At 44.2% G+C, this 14,096-nt stretch overlaps 1 protein-coding gene across 4 annotated transcripts in view; it reads left to right on the top strand.

Moving 5' to 3' along the window:
* Slc41a2 (solute carrier family 41 member 2) overlaps positions 1-14,096 on the top strand; it is a 133,208-nt gene that overhangs the window by 43,319 nt on the left and 75,793 nt on the right. For all 4 annotated transcript variants that reach the window (XM_059245110.1, XM_059245109.1, XM_059245108.1 and 1 more), the window contains exons 4-5: positions 8,701-8,772; positions 12,120-12,264. In XM_059245110.1, coding sequence (XP_059101093.1) covers positions 8,701-8,772; positions 12,120-12,264 — 217 coding nt within the window. The remainder of the gene's footprint in view (positions 1-8,700; positions 8,773-12,119; positions 12,265-14,096) is intronic.

The following is a 14,096-nucleotide window of genomic DNA, read 5'->3' as shown; positions in this document are numbered from 1 at the left end:
TTGGTGGCGTGCGGATAGGTGCTGGAGCGCTAGCTGAGGGCTACGACCTGATCCATAGATAGAGACTGAGCTTATCATGGGCTTTGGAAACCTCCGAGCCCACCCCCAGTGATACACTTCCTCTAATGAGGCCACACCTCCTAAGCCTTTACTCCTTGCAAATTGTGCCACTCCCTGGTGACTAAGCATTCGAATATATGAGTCTATGGGGCCATTCTTCTGTTTGGTTTTGGTTTTGGTTTTTTGAGACAGGGTTTCTCTGTGTAGTTTTGGTGCCTGTCCTGGATCTCGCTCTATAGACCAGGCTGGCCTTGAACTCACAGAGATCTGCCTGGCCCTGCCTCCTGAGTGCTGGGACTAAAGGTGTGTGCCACCACCACCTGGCCTATGGGGCCATTCTTATTCAAACCACCACACAGGCAAAACACTTTTACACATAAAATAAATAAATCTAAAAGCAAGACGAAAGAAATAAACAACAACAGCCAAACACCAAGGAGGTGGAGCTAGGCTTGGTGGTGGGTGCCTGTAAGATTTAGGAGGTGGAGCTAGGCTTGGTGGTGGGTGCCTGTAAGATTTAGGAGGCTGAAGCAGGAAGAACATGTATGTGTCTGAAGGTAACCAGGGCTATGTGAGAAGTCAGTCCAGCTGGATTACATCATCAGATCCTGTCTCATGATGTAAAACCAAGCAACCAACCAGGCGTGGTGGCTTATGCCTTTAATACCAGCCCTCAGGAGACAGAGGCAGGTGGATTTTATGAGTTCAAAGCTAGCCTGGTCTACATAGATGTTCTAGGACAGCCAGAACTACATCATGAGACCCTGTCTCAAAAAAAGGGAAGAAAGGAAGGAAAACCAGGCAATCCCTCCACACCCCTCACCACAGTGGCAGTAGAAAACCAATGTGGAAGAGAAGCTGTACATTTAAAAGGATGATCCTTAATATTCTACTCTGTAAAACAGTGCGGGTATGATAGCACTTGCTAGTAGCTAGTCACTGCCCACAGAGAAAGTGGTTATTTTTCTGGAAACTTCTGGAGTAACCAAAGGTGCTTGGAAGAGGGTGAGTGTTTCTTCCATGGCGTACGACAATTAAAGTCTCTTACCCACTTTTGAAAAGACTCCGAAACTGGCCTGGTGCTGACACGTGGGTGGAAATTCATTCTTTTCCTCTCCTTCTGTTCCTGTATTGTATTTTCTTTTTTCTTTCTTTTTTTTTTTTTTAAAGATTTATTTATTTATTATGGATACAGTGTTCTACCTACATGGATGCTTGCAGGCCAGAAGAGGGCACCAGATCTCATTATAGATGGTTGTGAGCCACCATGTGGTTGCTGGGAATTGAACTCAGGACCTCTGGAAGAGCAGCCAGTGCTCTTAACCGCTGAGCCATCTCTCCAGCCCTGTGTTGTATTTTCAAACCCAAGGTTTAAGGATACATTTTTCTCAAGTGATGATGTGATACAATAAATGCATTTACAACTCTTAAAATTAAAAAATAAGGGGCTGGAGAGAGATGGCCAAGTGGTTAAGAGCACTGGCTGCTCTTCCAGAGGACCCGGGTACAATTCCCAGCACCCACATGGCAGATCTGTAACTCCAAGATCTGATACCCTCACACAGACTTACATGCAGGCAAAACAAATAAAATAAAAAAAATTAAAAAATAAGTTCCAGGGCTGGAAAGGTAGCCCAGTGTGCAGAATACCTGCCTTGCAAGTGTATGGATCTGTGTGGGGTCCAGAACCTGGTTTTTAAAAGCCAGATGTGGCGGTGCATGGTTGTAACCCCAGGACTGGGGAGACAGAGACAGGGGAACCCCCGAGACTTGCTGGCCCGTCAGCCGGGCAAGTTTGGTCAACTGCGATGACACCTGGGGAACGACATCTGAAGTTGTTGTGCCCTGGCCTCTGCGTGCATGTACACACAATGGGCATGTGCACCTGCACACACAAAAATCCATGCATACACCACACACACATGCACACAGCACACACACATGCGCACCACACACACACACACACAGACACACACACGATTTCTTAAACTAATGTAATAATGAAATTTTGATAAATGCTTACAATTTAAATTTCATGCTTATTCATTACTCCAGCACCTTATTATTTAATAGTGGCATTGACTGACATGCTGAATTTGGGTTTTACCCCTTGGTCATTTGGCATCCAGATGGAATGTGTGTTGGTTATATCCCGGCCTTTGCCTTTAAGAGGAAAAACAAAAAGCATGTATGGTGTTTACTGTGGTTTTGAGGAAGAACATGAGGATTGCCGAGACCCGAATCCAGGAGGTGTCTTCCAGGAGTAACTGAGGAGAGGTCTTGAACAACCCGAGTGTAAGCATTTGAGGAGGACGAATGTTACTGGAAGGGAGCTAGAAGGTGGCTTCTGCTGCACATGGTGCAAAGCGGACTTTGTTCTGGTAAATGCAGTTAAGCATACAAGCATTTAAGCAGCTTGACCACTTTGCCAGGAATAGTGAAGTTTTGGTTCCGTTACCTCAAAGAAAATTGTTCTAGGAGCATTTGTTGTTCTTGAGCCCTGTCTAGCATTTGTTTAGACTCACAGTAGATAAGCTCTGCCATTCTGTTTTGAAATAGGTATGCTATAGGGAATCCAGTTAAAGAAGAATATATTTCAAATAAGATTTGTTATCTTTAATCCACATGTTTTTGTTTGTTTGTTTGTTTTTGTTTTTTTTTTAAAGATTTATTTATTTACTATGTATAGTGTTCTGCCTGCACGCCAGAAGAGGGCACCAGATCTCATGGTGGTTGTGAGCCACCATGTGGTTGCTGGGAATTGAACTCAGGACCTCTGGAAGAACAGTCAGTGCTCTTAACCTCTGAGCCATCTCTCCAGCCCTTTAATCCACATGTTAATGTTAAGTCTCATAGAGGTGAATCTATTTTTTTTTGGGAGGGGATGAGTATCAGAACAGTGTGGGCTAGTTTTATGTCAACTTGACATAAGCTAGAGTTATCTGAAAGGAGGGAACCTCAATTGAGAGAATGCCTCCATAAGATCCAGCTGTAAGACATTTTTCAATAATTATTGATCAGTGGGCCAGGGACCAGCCCATCGAGGGTGTTACCACCCCCGGGCTGGTGGTCTTGGGTTCTATGTGAAAGCAGGCTGAGCAAGCCATGGGGAGCAAACCAGTAAGCAGCACCCCTCCATGGCCTCTGCATCAGCTCCTGCCTCCAGGCTCCTGCCCTGCTTGAGTTCCTGTCCTGACCTCCTTCAATGAAGAACAGTGCTGTGGAAGTATAAGCCAAATAAACCCTTTCTTCTCCAACTTGCTTTGGTCATGGTGTTTCATCACAGCAATAGTAACCCTAACTAGGACAGTCAGGGTCTCACGATACAGCCTTGGCTAACTTGGAACTCAGCATGTACAGCAGGCTGGACTGGTACCTGTGGTCTTTGGCCTCTGCATCCTGCATGCCGGGATTGCAGGTGTGAGAAAGCTCACCCAGCTTGGTCTTCATCATTTTTAAAGTTTTACTGTGGTGTCTCTATTTTGTACTAAATATTTTCCTCATAAGTCTGGATATATCAGGTTTTCTGTTCCTATTTTATGAGTTTTTTTTTAAAAAGATTTATTTATTTATTATGTATACAATGTTCTATCTGCATGTACCCCTGCCTGCCAGAAGAGGGCACCAGATCTTATTATAGATGATTATGAGCCACCATGTGGTTGTCAGGAACTGAACTCAGGACCTCTGGAAAAACAACCAGTGCTCTTAACCTCTGAGCCATCTCTCCAGCCTTTCTGTTCCTATTTTAGAGAGGAGAGTTTCAAAATGGTGTAGAAGCCCAGGACTAGGAGGAATCCTGTCACTGAGGTCCCTAGTTGAGGGATCAACCAGAGCCTGTCTTTACGGAGGTAGGGCTAGAGTTACTATGCTCTTAGGTTAAGAATTATGTCAATAGGTCGGGCTTGGAGGCACATGCCTTTAATCCTACCAGAGGCAGAGGCAGTTAGATCCTGTGAATTCAAGATCATTCTGGTCTATATAGTGAATTCCTACATAGTGGGACCCTGGAGAGAGGGATCAAGGGAGGAAGAGAGGGATGGAGCAGAGAATGAATTGTGCCACTACAGATATTTCAGTCATAATGTAAATGAAATAAGAAAGTGGGGGTCTGGGGCTGAGATAGGAATATTCCAGACTATGCAAAGGGACAGAGGCTAAGTTGTTGTCGATATGCTGGGTGGATAGTCTTCCTGTGTGTGAGAGTCTGTGGAGGCATGCCATGTGTATGCAGGTGCCCTTGGAAGCCAGAAGAGTATGTCTCATTTGCCTGATGTGGGTGCTGGGAACTGAACTCTGGTCCTCTGTAATGTGCTCTTAACTGCTGAACCATCATCTCTCAGCCCATTTTATTTTTGAAACAGAGTTTTTCTGTGTAGGCCTGACTGTCCTGCAAGTCTCTCTATAAACCAGACAATCCTTGAACTCAGTGATCTTTCTGCCGCTGCCTCCCTAGTGCTGGGATTAAAGGTGTGCGCCACCACTTTATCCTGGCTAAAGTGGGTATTTGTTGAAGTATTGTATTTTAATGTCAGCACCAGCAGCCTGTTAGAAGTGTACATTTTGGGACCATTCCAAAACTACTGAGCCAATGAACAGCTAGTAACCTGTCTTAAAATGGACTCTCTAGGGGCTGGAGAGGTGTCTCAGTGATTGCAAGCACTGGCTGCTCTTGCAGAGGACCTGAGGCAGGTCCCCAGCACCCACATGGTGGTTTACAACTTCAGGTTGTTTGTAAATCAGTTTCCAAACTGGTGTTTGGAGCTCCAGTTTCCGGGGACTAGGGTGCCTTCCTCTGACCTTTGAGCCCTGCATTCCCGTGCTGCACATATTTACATGCAGCAAAACATGCACAATGTAAAATACATCTGAAAAAGTTAAAGAAGTTCTCCAGAGGTTGGTACAAAGTACACTATGTTTTTTGTTTTTGTTTTTTTTCAGAGCTGAGGACCGAACCCAGGGCCTTGCGCTTGCTAGGCAAGCGCTCTACCACTGAGCTAAATCCCCAACCCCATACACTACGGTTTAAGAGGCCTCGTGTTAAACAGCACTGGGAGCCCCTGGGGTTGGGGCCAGGTGAGAGAGGGGAGATCTTAGAACACGAGGTTTGCGAGCTAGCCAGGGGCCAGCTGACCAAGGTCTGGTGGCCTGTTGTAAGGACTTGGCTGCTTTGTGGGTTGGGGCCCATGGGAAGGTTTTGAGCAGAGGAGTGATGTGACCTAATAGGCAGTCTTAACAGATTGTTTTGATTGTAGGGTTGAAACATGGGCAAAGTGTCCAGTCTGTTGCTATAATGTAGGCTGAAAGTGGTGTTGATTTGGATTATGGTGGCACCAGTGGATGTGGTGAAGTTGGTGGGACCTAGAGCTAATTGCCAGAGAATGACAGAAGATTGGCGAGTAGTCCCTCTACATTCTCGTTATCTGAAAAGGATAAAACAACTAGTTAGTAGATGGAAAAGTGCTAGCTAATGGCACTGAGCTGTGATCGTAGTCGTCACCTAGAGAGGCTGGTGTCACACACGTGAGGCTGAGTTTGTGCATCCTCAGACTGTCGCTGGTAAAGTCACTCCATGCTAGTGACTCCTTGGAACAGCCGATCCTCACCGTCTCCTCTCTCTCTTGCTGCTCTCACGTCTTTTGTTCTTTTTCACCTACTTGTTTTCATTTCTTTTCCTTTGCTCTTCTTCATAATTTAAAGGTTTAAAAATATTTAATTGAAATATTTTTTCCTTTTTCTTCCTTCTATCCCCTCCCATGTCTGCCCCCATCCATACTTCCTCCCAAGTTCATGGTCTCTTCTTTTTTTTTTTTAATTTAAATATGCATTGGTGTTTTGCCTGCATGTCTGTCAGTGTGAGGATGTCAGAACCCCTGGAGCTGGAGTTACGGACAGTCTCGAACTGCCACGTGGTGCTGGGAATTGAACCCGGGTCCTCTGGAAGAGCAGCCAGTGCTCCCAACCGCTGAGCCATCTCTCCAGTCCCATGGGCTCCTCTTCTTTAAGCCTTGTTGTTACGTAGACGTATAAACACACACAGAAACACAACTTACTGAAGCCTTTCAGTATTTCCTGGATGTACATGTTTCTAGGGCTGACCACTTGGTACTGAGTAACCAATCAGGAGACTCATCCCCGGAAGACTGATTTCCTTCTCTCAGCAGTTGGTACTTGTTGTGCCTCTACGTCTAGGGGTGAGGCCCTGTACGACTTCCCCTATCTACATTGTGATAGCAGCTGGTATCAGAATTGTTCAGGTTGTTTAGGCAGCCATGTTGTCAAGATTTCATGGATGTAGCTTCCTTGTCCTTTCTAGAAAACACCACCTCACAGCAGACTTTGTTCTTCTGGTTCTTACAACCTTTCACCTCCTCTTTGGTGGTCCCTGAGTCTGTCCCTGGGGTCAGTTATGTTGTAGATGGATCCGTTGGGGCTGGGTACCCTATGGCCAGTTGTTCTCTTCACTTTGGCAATTGTGTGGTTTCCTGTAATGGTCTCTGCTGCACGAGAATCTTCTACACTTCTCTGTGGCTATAAGGGTAACTCTTTGGAGTACAGTTAGGAATTATACTGGCTCAGGAAAGTACCAGAAGTAGGTTCATCTCTAGGATCCGTGACCTCATGAGCTGTGTGTAGTTTATGGACCTGTGGTAATGTGATGGTTGTTGGTGGGTGGGATGACCAGAGAAACAGCCTAAGCGCTGGGTTGGGGAGAGAGCCGTGTGAATGTGGCAAGGGAATGTCTGGATGCCCATTATTTCTGACTGCCTCCCAAAAATCATGGCTTCCCCTTTCTCTTGTATTTCCCCAATTTTAGGTAATTCCTGTCATGCAATAACCTGGTTGTTGTATGGACAGGAATTTTGTGGAATGTAGGTCCCGCCTTGGAAGAGGTGGATAGTGATGGTACCAAGTGAATCTGCTACTGATTCCCTAAGGGAGTAGTCTCATTCTGTCTCTCTGCCATCCTTGATCTCTGTAGGCCCTAATACATGTGTGCCTCTGCTCCCTGTTAATGACTGCAGAGGCTTTATGTCTACTGCTTTTTATGGAGTCGCTCAGATTGCTAACTGCAGCCATCAGCACCTTTTTTATAATCTTTGCCTGCCTCCTCAGCTCTAAATCTGAGGTGGATTCACTCTTTAAACATTGCTTTCTTGAATAGAGCCTAGATTGTTAGAGCTATGGACATGATTGAATCAATAATTATTGTCAGCTTTAGTAAGTAATCTATAAAGGCTGCATGAATAGTTAGTTATTCTAAAGCACTGAGAAACCTCAGTATTTGCATTAGCTGGATACTTTGAGGTCAAAGTCCAGAGGGAGATTGCAGAATAAAAAAATGGTTTCTAAGCTGAAGAGATGACATATTGATGTGACACTTACCCTGCTGGTCTGTTTCTACTGAGACAGCACTAGTCTGTCCATAGTTAAAACTACCTGTAAATATGATTTTATGTGTTTCTGTGGCGCTGGACATCCAGCCCAGGTCCCTGTGTGTGTGTTATAATATTTGTTTAGTGTGTGTGTGTGTGTGTGTGTGTGTGTGTGTGTGTGTGTGTGTGTGATATCAGGACAGCTTGCAGGAGTCACCCCCCTCCGTCTCCTACCATATGGCTTCCAGGAGTCCGGTTTCAGTTGCCAGGCTTGGACAGTGAGCACCTTCACTGCTGAGTCATCTCACTGGCTCCAGATGTTTTTATAACATTTGAAAATCTTCCATGACTAGATGATGGATAATTAAAATCTAACTCAATGTAATGTATTTATAAATGTGTATGTGTGTATTGCTAATGATTGTCCATTGCTTTCCAAACAACTACATTACAAAAACTTGGGACATTTGGAAATATATATATATAAATATATATATATATAAATATAAATAAATATATATATATTTAATCCTGAGTAGTTGAGAAAATTATCTGGGCCACAGAGAAGTAGAATATGTGAATATTAATCTTATTTAGAAAAGTATTCTTCCAGTTACCAGAAACATGTATATATGTTTTGATAACTGGAAGTATATAATAAAAATCTGTGAACTGAATGAATTCTTACTGCTAATAATTATACTCATGATTCAAATACAGAATTATGTACACATGAATGATTTGTTTATATCTTGCTCTTTGGCCAATAACTCTTTGGATTATATTAGTTTTATGCTATGGAGTTATGTACTAACAGCTCAAAATTATAGCATTATTATTTCTATTGGGCCTCATTATATCAAATTTGGCATGTGAGGATGATAATTGATGTAGTTATAACATCTGCCAGTAGATGGATGACTACAACTTGTCGACAAGCCAGACAGTCAGCTAGTGGTTAGTTCAGAATGTTCTAACACAGGCTGCATGCAGCAGATTTGTTTTGTTTTGTTTTTTGTTTTTCGAGACAGGATTTCTCTGTGTAGCTTTGCACCTTTCCTGGAACTCACTCTGTAGACCAGGCTGGCCTCAAACTCACAGAGATCCACCTGCCTCTGCCTCCCGAGAGCTGGGATCAAAGGTGCGTGCGCCACCACAGCCCAACACACACAACAGATTTACTAAAGGTGTGTTTGTGCTTTAAGATTTGGGCTTTGTTTAAATAGAGCAGACAAAAGAGTGATGCTAATATCCTCCTTAACAGGTAAATGTTGGGAAGATGGACTCACCCATTGAAAAGTGGAATCTAATCATTGGCAACTTGGCTTTAAAGCAGGTAAGTGACACATTTATTCATAGATCTTGGGTGTGAAATTTACCATTTGTTTCATGAGACACTAAAACAATACCCTGAAAAGGTGATGAAATCAGTTGATGGACATGGCCTTTGAAAGTTACTCTATTTCTAGAAACTGATCAGCTTCTTCCAAATGTAAAACAGTATAAGTACTGAAAACCACGCAAGTACACCATAGCTGTAATAGAGTCAGCTTTTGTATTAATATTTATACAAATGGTTAAGAATTCATTCAGTACTGTCTTAGTCACTGTTCTAGTGCTGTGACAAGGCACCATGACCAAGGCGACTCTTACAAAAGGAAGCTTTAATTGGGGGCTTAGTCCATGATCATCGTGGCTGGAGGCAGGCAGATACAGTGCTTTAGCTGAGAGCCTTACATCCTGATCTGTGAGCAGCAGAGAGAGACTGGGACTGACGAGGGCTTTGGACACCTCAGTGTCCTCTCCCAGTGACACACCTCCTCCAGCAAGGCCACACTTCCTAGTCCTTCCCGAGCAGTTCCACTAGTGGGTGACTAAGCCCTCAAGTATATAAGCCTGTGGAGGCCGTTCTCATTTAGACCACCACATGTGCTGTGCTATCTCCTACTCTTATTTATGACTGTGATTTTTGGTGGGGAGACAGGATCTCATGTATCCCAGGCTGGTCTTAAACTTTGTATCCAGGTGAGGATTCTCCTGCCTCCTGAGTGCTGGGATTGCAGATGGAATCACCAGTCCTGGTTTATGTGGTGATGGGGTTTGAACCAGAGCCTGTGTATCCTACGGGAGTACTCCAGTGATCCACATCTCTAGCCCTGTCTTTATGTTTTTTGAGACAGATTTCCACTGTTGCTCAGGGTGACTTTAAACTCAGACAGAACGCTCCTGCTTAATTTCTGAGGCCTAGCATCATGCCCTGCTTTTTGTGTTTTGTTTGTATTAGTTTTTGGTTTTGAGGTGATAACACTGTTTCTCAGTCTGATCTCAAACTTCTGGGTTCAAATTAATCTTCCTGGGTCTACAGGAACAGAATACAAGACCGCCTTCTTTAGTTGTTGGTTTTTTTGTTTTGTTTTGTTTGTTTTTGTTTTTTGTTTTTTGTTTTTAGAGATAGGGTTTCTCTGTGTAGCTTTGGAGCCTGTCCTGGAACTTACTCTGTAGACCAGGCTGGCCTCGAATTCACAGAAATCCACACATTAGTTGCTTAATTAAACTGAGCTCTTTTCTGGATATCGTGGTCACCCATTTGTTCATGTTGATTTTCCTTAGGTAATGTTGCCGTTGTTCATATTAATAAGTTCATTCAGTTCCCAGTAACATATGTAATGAACCAGGAATTATGTATCTTCTGTGGCTCCTTCTGCTCTGAGGTGTTTCTGCCTCTTCATCTGTTCTCTCCTGACTCTTAAGTAAATGACTTCAGCTGTCATGAGTAACTCTTCAGCTAGTGTGAGCAGCAGGAATATGTACTCGTTTTTAATGTTAGCTCAGCTAGGCCATAAGATTGAGAACATGGTTGTGGGAATATATAATTTCATGCATTGCATTTCAAGGACAAAAGAGTTCCTGAAATAAAGGCCTTTTCGTATCTGTGCAGTTTATTCTAAGTTGTAGGATTGGAACTAAGAAAGTCTGAGCCCTAACCTCGCCTCTCCCTCTAACATAAACCAGCTGTAAGCCTTTGTTAACTTACATAACTGTTCTGGGCTTCAGTTCTGTCTTTTCAGTCTTAGTATTTTGTTAGAAAAGTCTAAGAACATTTCAGCTTGACCATGTAGGAATCTAGGCGGGCTGGTAAAAACATTTATGGACTGGACTAGGTAGGAATATCAGTATATCAGTGGGAGAGTGCTTGCCAAACCCGCAAGAAGTTTGTCCCCAGTAACAAGAAAAACACAAAACTAAGACCCTTACAAATATTTATAAATCAATAGAGTTCTCTAACAAATCAAGAAAGTGAAAATATATTGATTTAAATAGTGAACACTGAAGCCATGACTGTCATGAGTGATCTATACAGGTCACTGTGACAGTCCCCACCTCAGCCTTTGGCATTCTGTCTTCCCATAATCTCCACCCTCCCTTGCCATCCTCTTTTGCAACTGTTGTTTAGGATGGTTGCCAGAGATGGCCGGGAATGTTCTGGTCCTAGTTGCCAAAATTCAACGCCCCTTTGGCTTCCTCCCCCAAGGATGTGTGATAAACAGGGACCTTGGACAGATCCATCAAGACACAACAGGTGCCCAACCAGTGAGGCTGTGGTTGGTTGGAGTGTTTGCCATAGACCAAAGGAAGAGGAGAAGATGCGGCTGTGGGCTGGGTTAGGAGAAAGGTTATTTTCTGCATGAAGCTTCACCAGCGATGCTTGTGAAGATGAATGTGGAGCGCTTGGTTAGGACGGACCTGGAGAGATGGCTCAGCAGTTGAGAGATGTACTCTTCTTCCCGAGGACTTCTCAGCACTCACCAGGTGGCTCACAACCATCTGTACCTTCAGCTCCAGGGGATTCATCTTTCAGTGTGTGGGGCAGGGGCAGGCAGATCCCTGTGAGTTGGAGGTCAGCTTGGTCTACATAGTGAGTTCCAGGGCTGCATAGTGAGACTGTCTCAACAGCAAAATTAACAAAGACCATGTGGTCCTGCATTCCACACCTGTTGCCGTAGATTGGGGGGATTTGAGAGGCCACTGCCTTAAGTATTATAATTTATTTAAAAATGGCGAAGATGCCGGGCGGTGGTGGCGCACGCCTTTAATCCCAGCACTCGGGAGGCAGAGCCAGGCGGATCTCTGTGAGTTCGAGGCCAGCCTGGGCTACCAAGTGAGTCCCAGGAAAGGTGCAAAGCTACACAGAGAAACCCTGTCTCGAAAAACCAAAAAAAAAAAAAAAAAAAAAACCTAAAAATGGCGAAGGTGACCTTGGCAGGTTGGAGCCAAGGAGCCCCAGAGTCATGCCACACAACAGAACTGACATGGAAGGTTTATTGGGGAGATAAGAGCTGAGGAGAGAAGAAGAGAAGGGGGCAGAGACCAGTCCCTGGGCAAGAGAAAGAGATGGAAGGTGGGCAAGGCCCACCTTTTATAAGGGAATGTAACAAGTGCACGCAGGGGTTGCTCTTAGTGTTTGCAGCCGAGGACATATCCTGTCAGGACCCTAAGGTCCTGGACAGTACAGATGCCTGAATGCTAACCTTAAGTGCTATTAAAACTCCAATCCAGTAACCTCTTTAAAATGAAGGCAGTTCCATTACCATGTACAGAACTTCTGACTGTCTTGTAATGATTAACTAATGAAAAGGTAATGTTTTAAAAATCACTGATCTGGATTTTACAAACTATTTTCAGGTCCAGGCCACAGTGGTTGGTTTTTTAGCGGCCGTGGCAGCGATCATATTGGGCTGGATTCCAGAAGGGAAATATTACCTCAGCCATTCCATCCTTCTGTGCTCTAGCAGTGTGGCCACTGCCTTCATTGCGTCGCTTCTGCAGGGTAGGTGAGCTCGTGAGTGTCTGCTTGGCAGTTTTTGAATTTTTAATAAAAGGATTGATTTCCCAGGATGGTGACTTTTTTTTTTTAATTCATCTATTTATTTTACATCCTGGCCACAGCCCCACCCACCCCCACCCCCATACTCCCCTCCCAATCCCTTTCCCCCATTCCCCAATCTCCTCCTCTTCCATCTCCATCCAGGAAAGGGCAGGTCTCCTGTGAGCATCAATAAAACATGGCATATCAAGTTGCAGTAAGACTAAGCACTTCCTCATGTATTAAGACTGTGCAAGACAACCCAGTATGAGGAGTAGGGTCCCAAAAGCCAGTAAAAGAGTCGGAGGCAGCTCCTGTTCCTGCTGTTAGGAGTCCCACAAGAGGACCAAGCTACACAGCTGTAACATGTATGTAGAGGGCCTAGGCCAGTCTCATGCAGGCTCCCTGGTTGTCAGATCAGTCTCTGTGAGCTCCTATGCATCCAGGTTAGTTGATTGTGTGAGTCTTCCCATGGTGTCCTTGACCCCTCTGGCACCTACACGCCTTTCTCCTCCTCCGCAGGATTCCCAAACTCCGCCTAATGTTTGGCTGTGGATCTCTGCATCTGCCTCTTCCTCCAGGATGGTGACTTTTTTTTTTTTTTTTTTTTTTTTTTGGTTTTTTCGAGACAGGGTTTCTCTGTGTAGCTTTGCGCCTTTCCTGGATCTCGCTCTGTAGACCAGGCTGCCCTTGAACTCACAGAGATGCGCCTGCCTCTGCCTCCCGAGTGCTGGGATTAAAGGCGTGCGCCACCACTGCCCGGCGATGGTGACTTTTAAAATGGTATTTGTTCATGATGAAAATGGCCACATAAACTTTAAATAATCTTAGTTCAGATGTATTTTTATGTTACTATTAATTTATTTATTTGATTTTTCAAGACAAGGTTTCTGGCTGTCCTGGAAATAGCTCCGTAGACCAGGCTGGCCTCAAACTCATAGAGATCCACCTGCCTTTGTCTCCTGAGTGCTGGGATTAAAGGCATGCACTATCAACACCTGGTTTATTTCATTATTTGTAAACACAGTGGAGAACAGGTTTTTGAGGTTGTCTCCTTGGCTATAGGTGCTCTGGCTCAGTTTTCAATAAGAACAGTACAATGGCTCACTGTTGTCCCTAAGAGTTAAGAAAGGCCTTCCTGGAAATCACCTGGACTTTCTGGCCTGTCACAAGATTTCTAGGAATTCTCAGTTTTAAAAGCAATTCCTCATTTAAATTATTGGTTGAGGGTACTTCCTGCACTCCCAGAGGACCTGAGTTCAGTTCCCAGAACCCACATGAGGCAGCTCACAATTGCCTGTGATTACAGCCCAGGGTAAAGGGTGACTCCAACACCAACTGCCTCTGAGGGTCCCTGCACTCACGTGTGTACTCTGTCACACAAACACACAAGTATGCACATTAAAACACCCTGAACTTTAAGTGACAATATAAATATAATATAACATAGCATATTTATGGTTATATGTTAAAAAAAACAGAAGTTAAAAATTAACTGAGCTGGGCAGTGATGGTATACACCTTTGATTCCAGCACATGGGAGACAGAGACAGGAGGATCTCTGTGAGTTCGAGGCCAGCCTGGTCTACAGAGTCAGTTCCAGGACAGCCAGGGCTGTACAGAAATCTTGTCTCAATACCACCCCCAAATAAAAATTAACTGCATTAGAATTTACAGGATTGCTTCTTTATATTTATTGATATGAGCACTATACGAGGCACCTTGTATGTTGTGGGATGTAGTCATCAAGCTCAGTGTTTACTATGGTTTTTTAGCTTCGTTTTCTGAGACAAGGT

The sequence above is a fragment of the Peromyscus eremicus genome, chromosome 18, assembly GCF_949786415.1.
Source record: "Peromyscus eremicus chromosome 18, PerEre_H2_v1, whole genome shotgun sequence".
In the NCBI taxonomy this organism is placed as follows: Eukaryota; Metazoa; Chordata; class Mammalia; order Rodentia; family Cricetidae; genus Peromyscus; species Peromyscus eremicus.
This window is presented reverse-complemented; position numbering and strand designations above follow the sequence as displayed.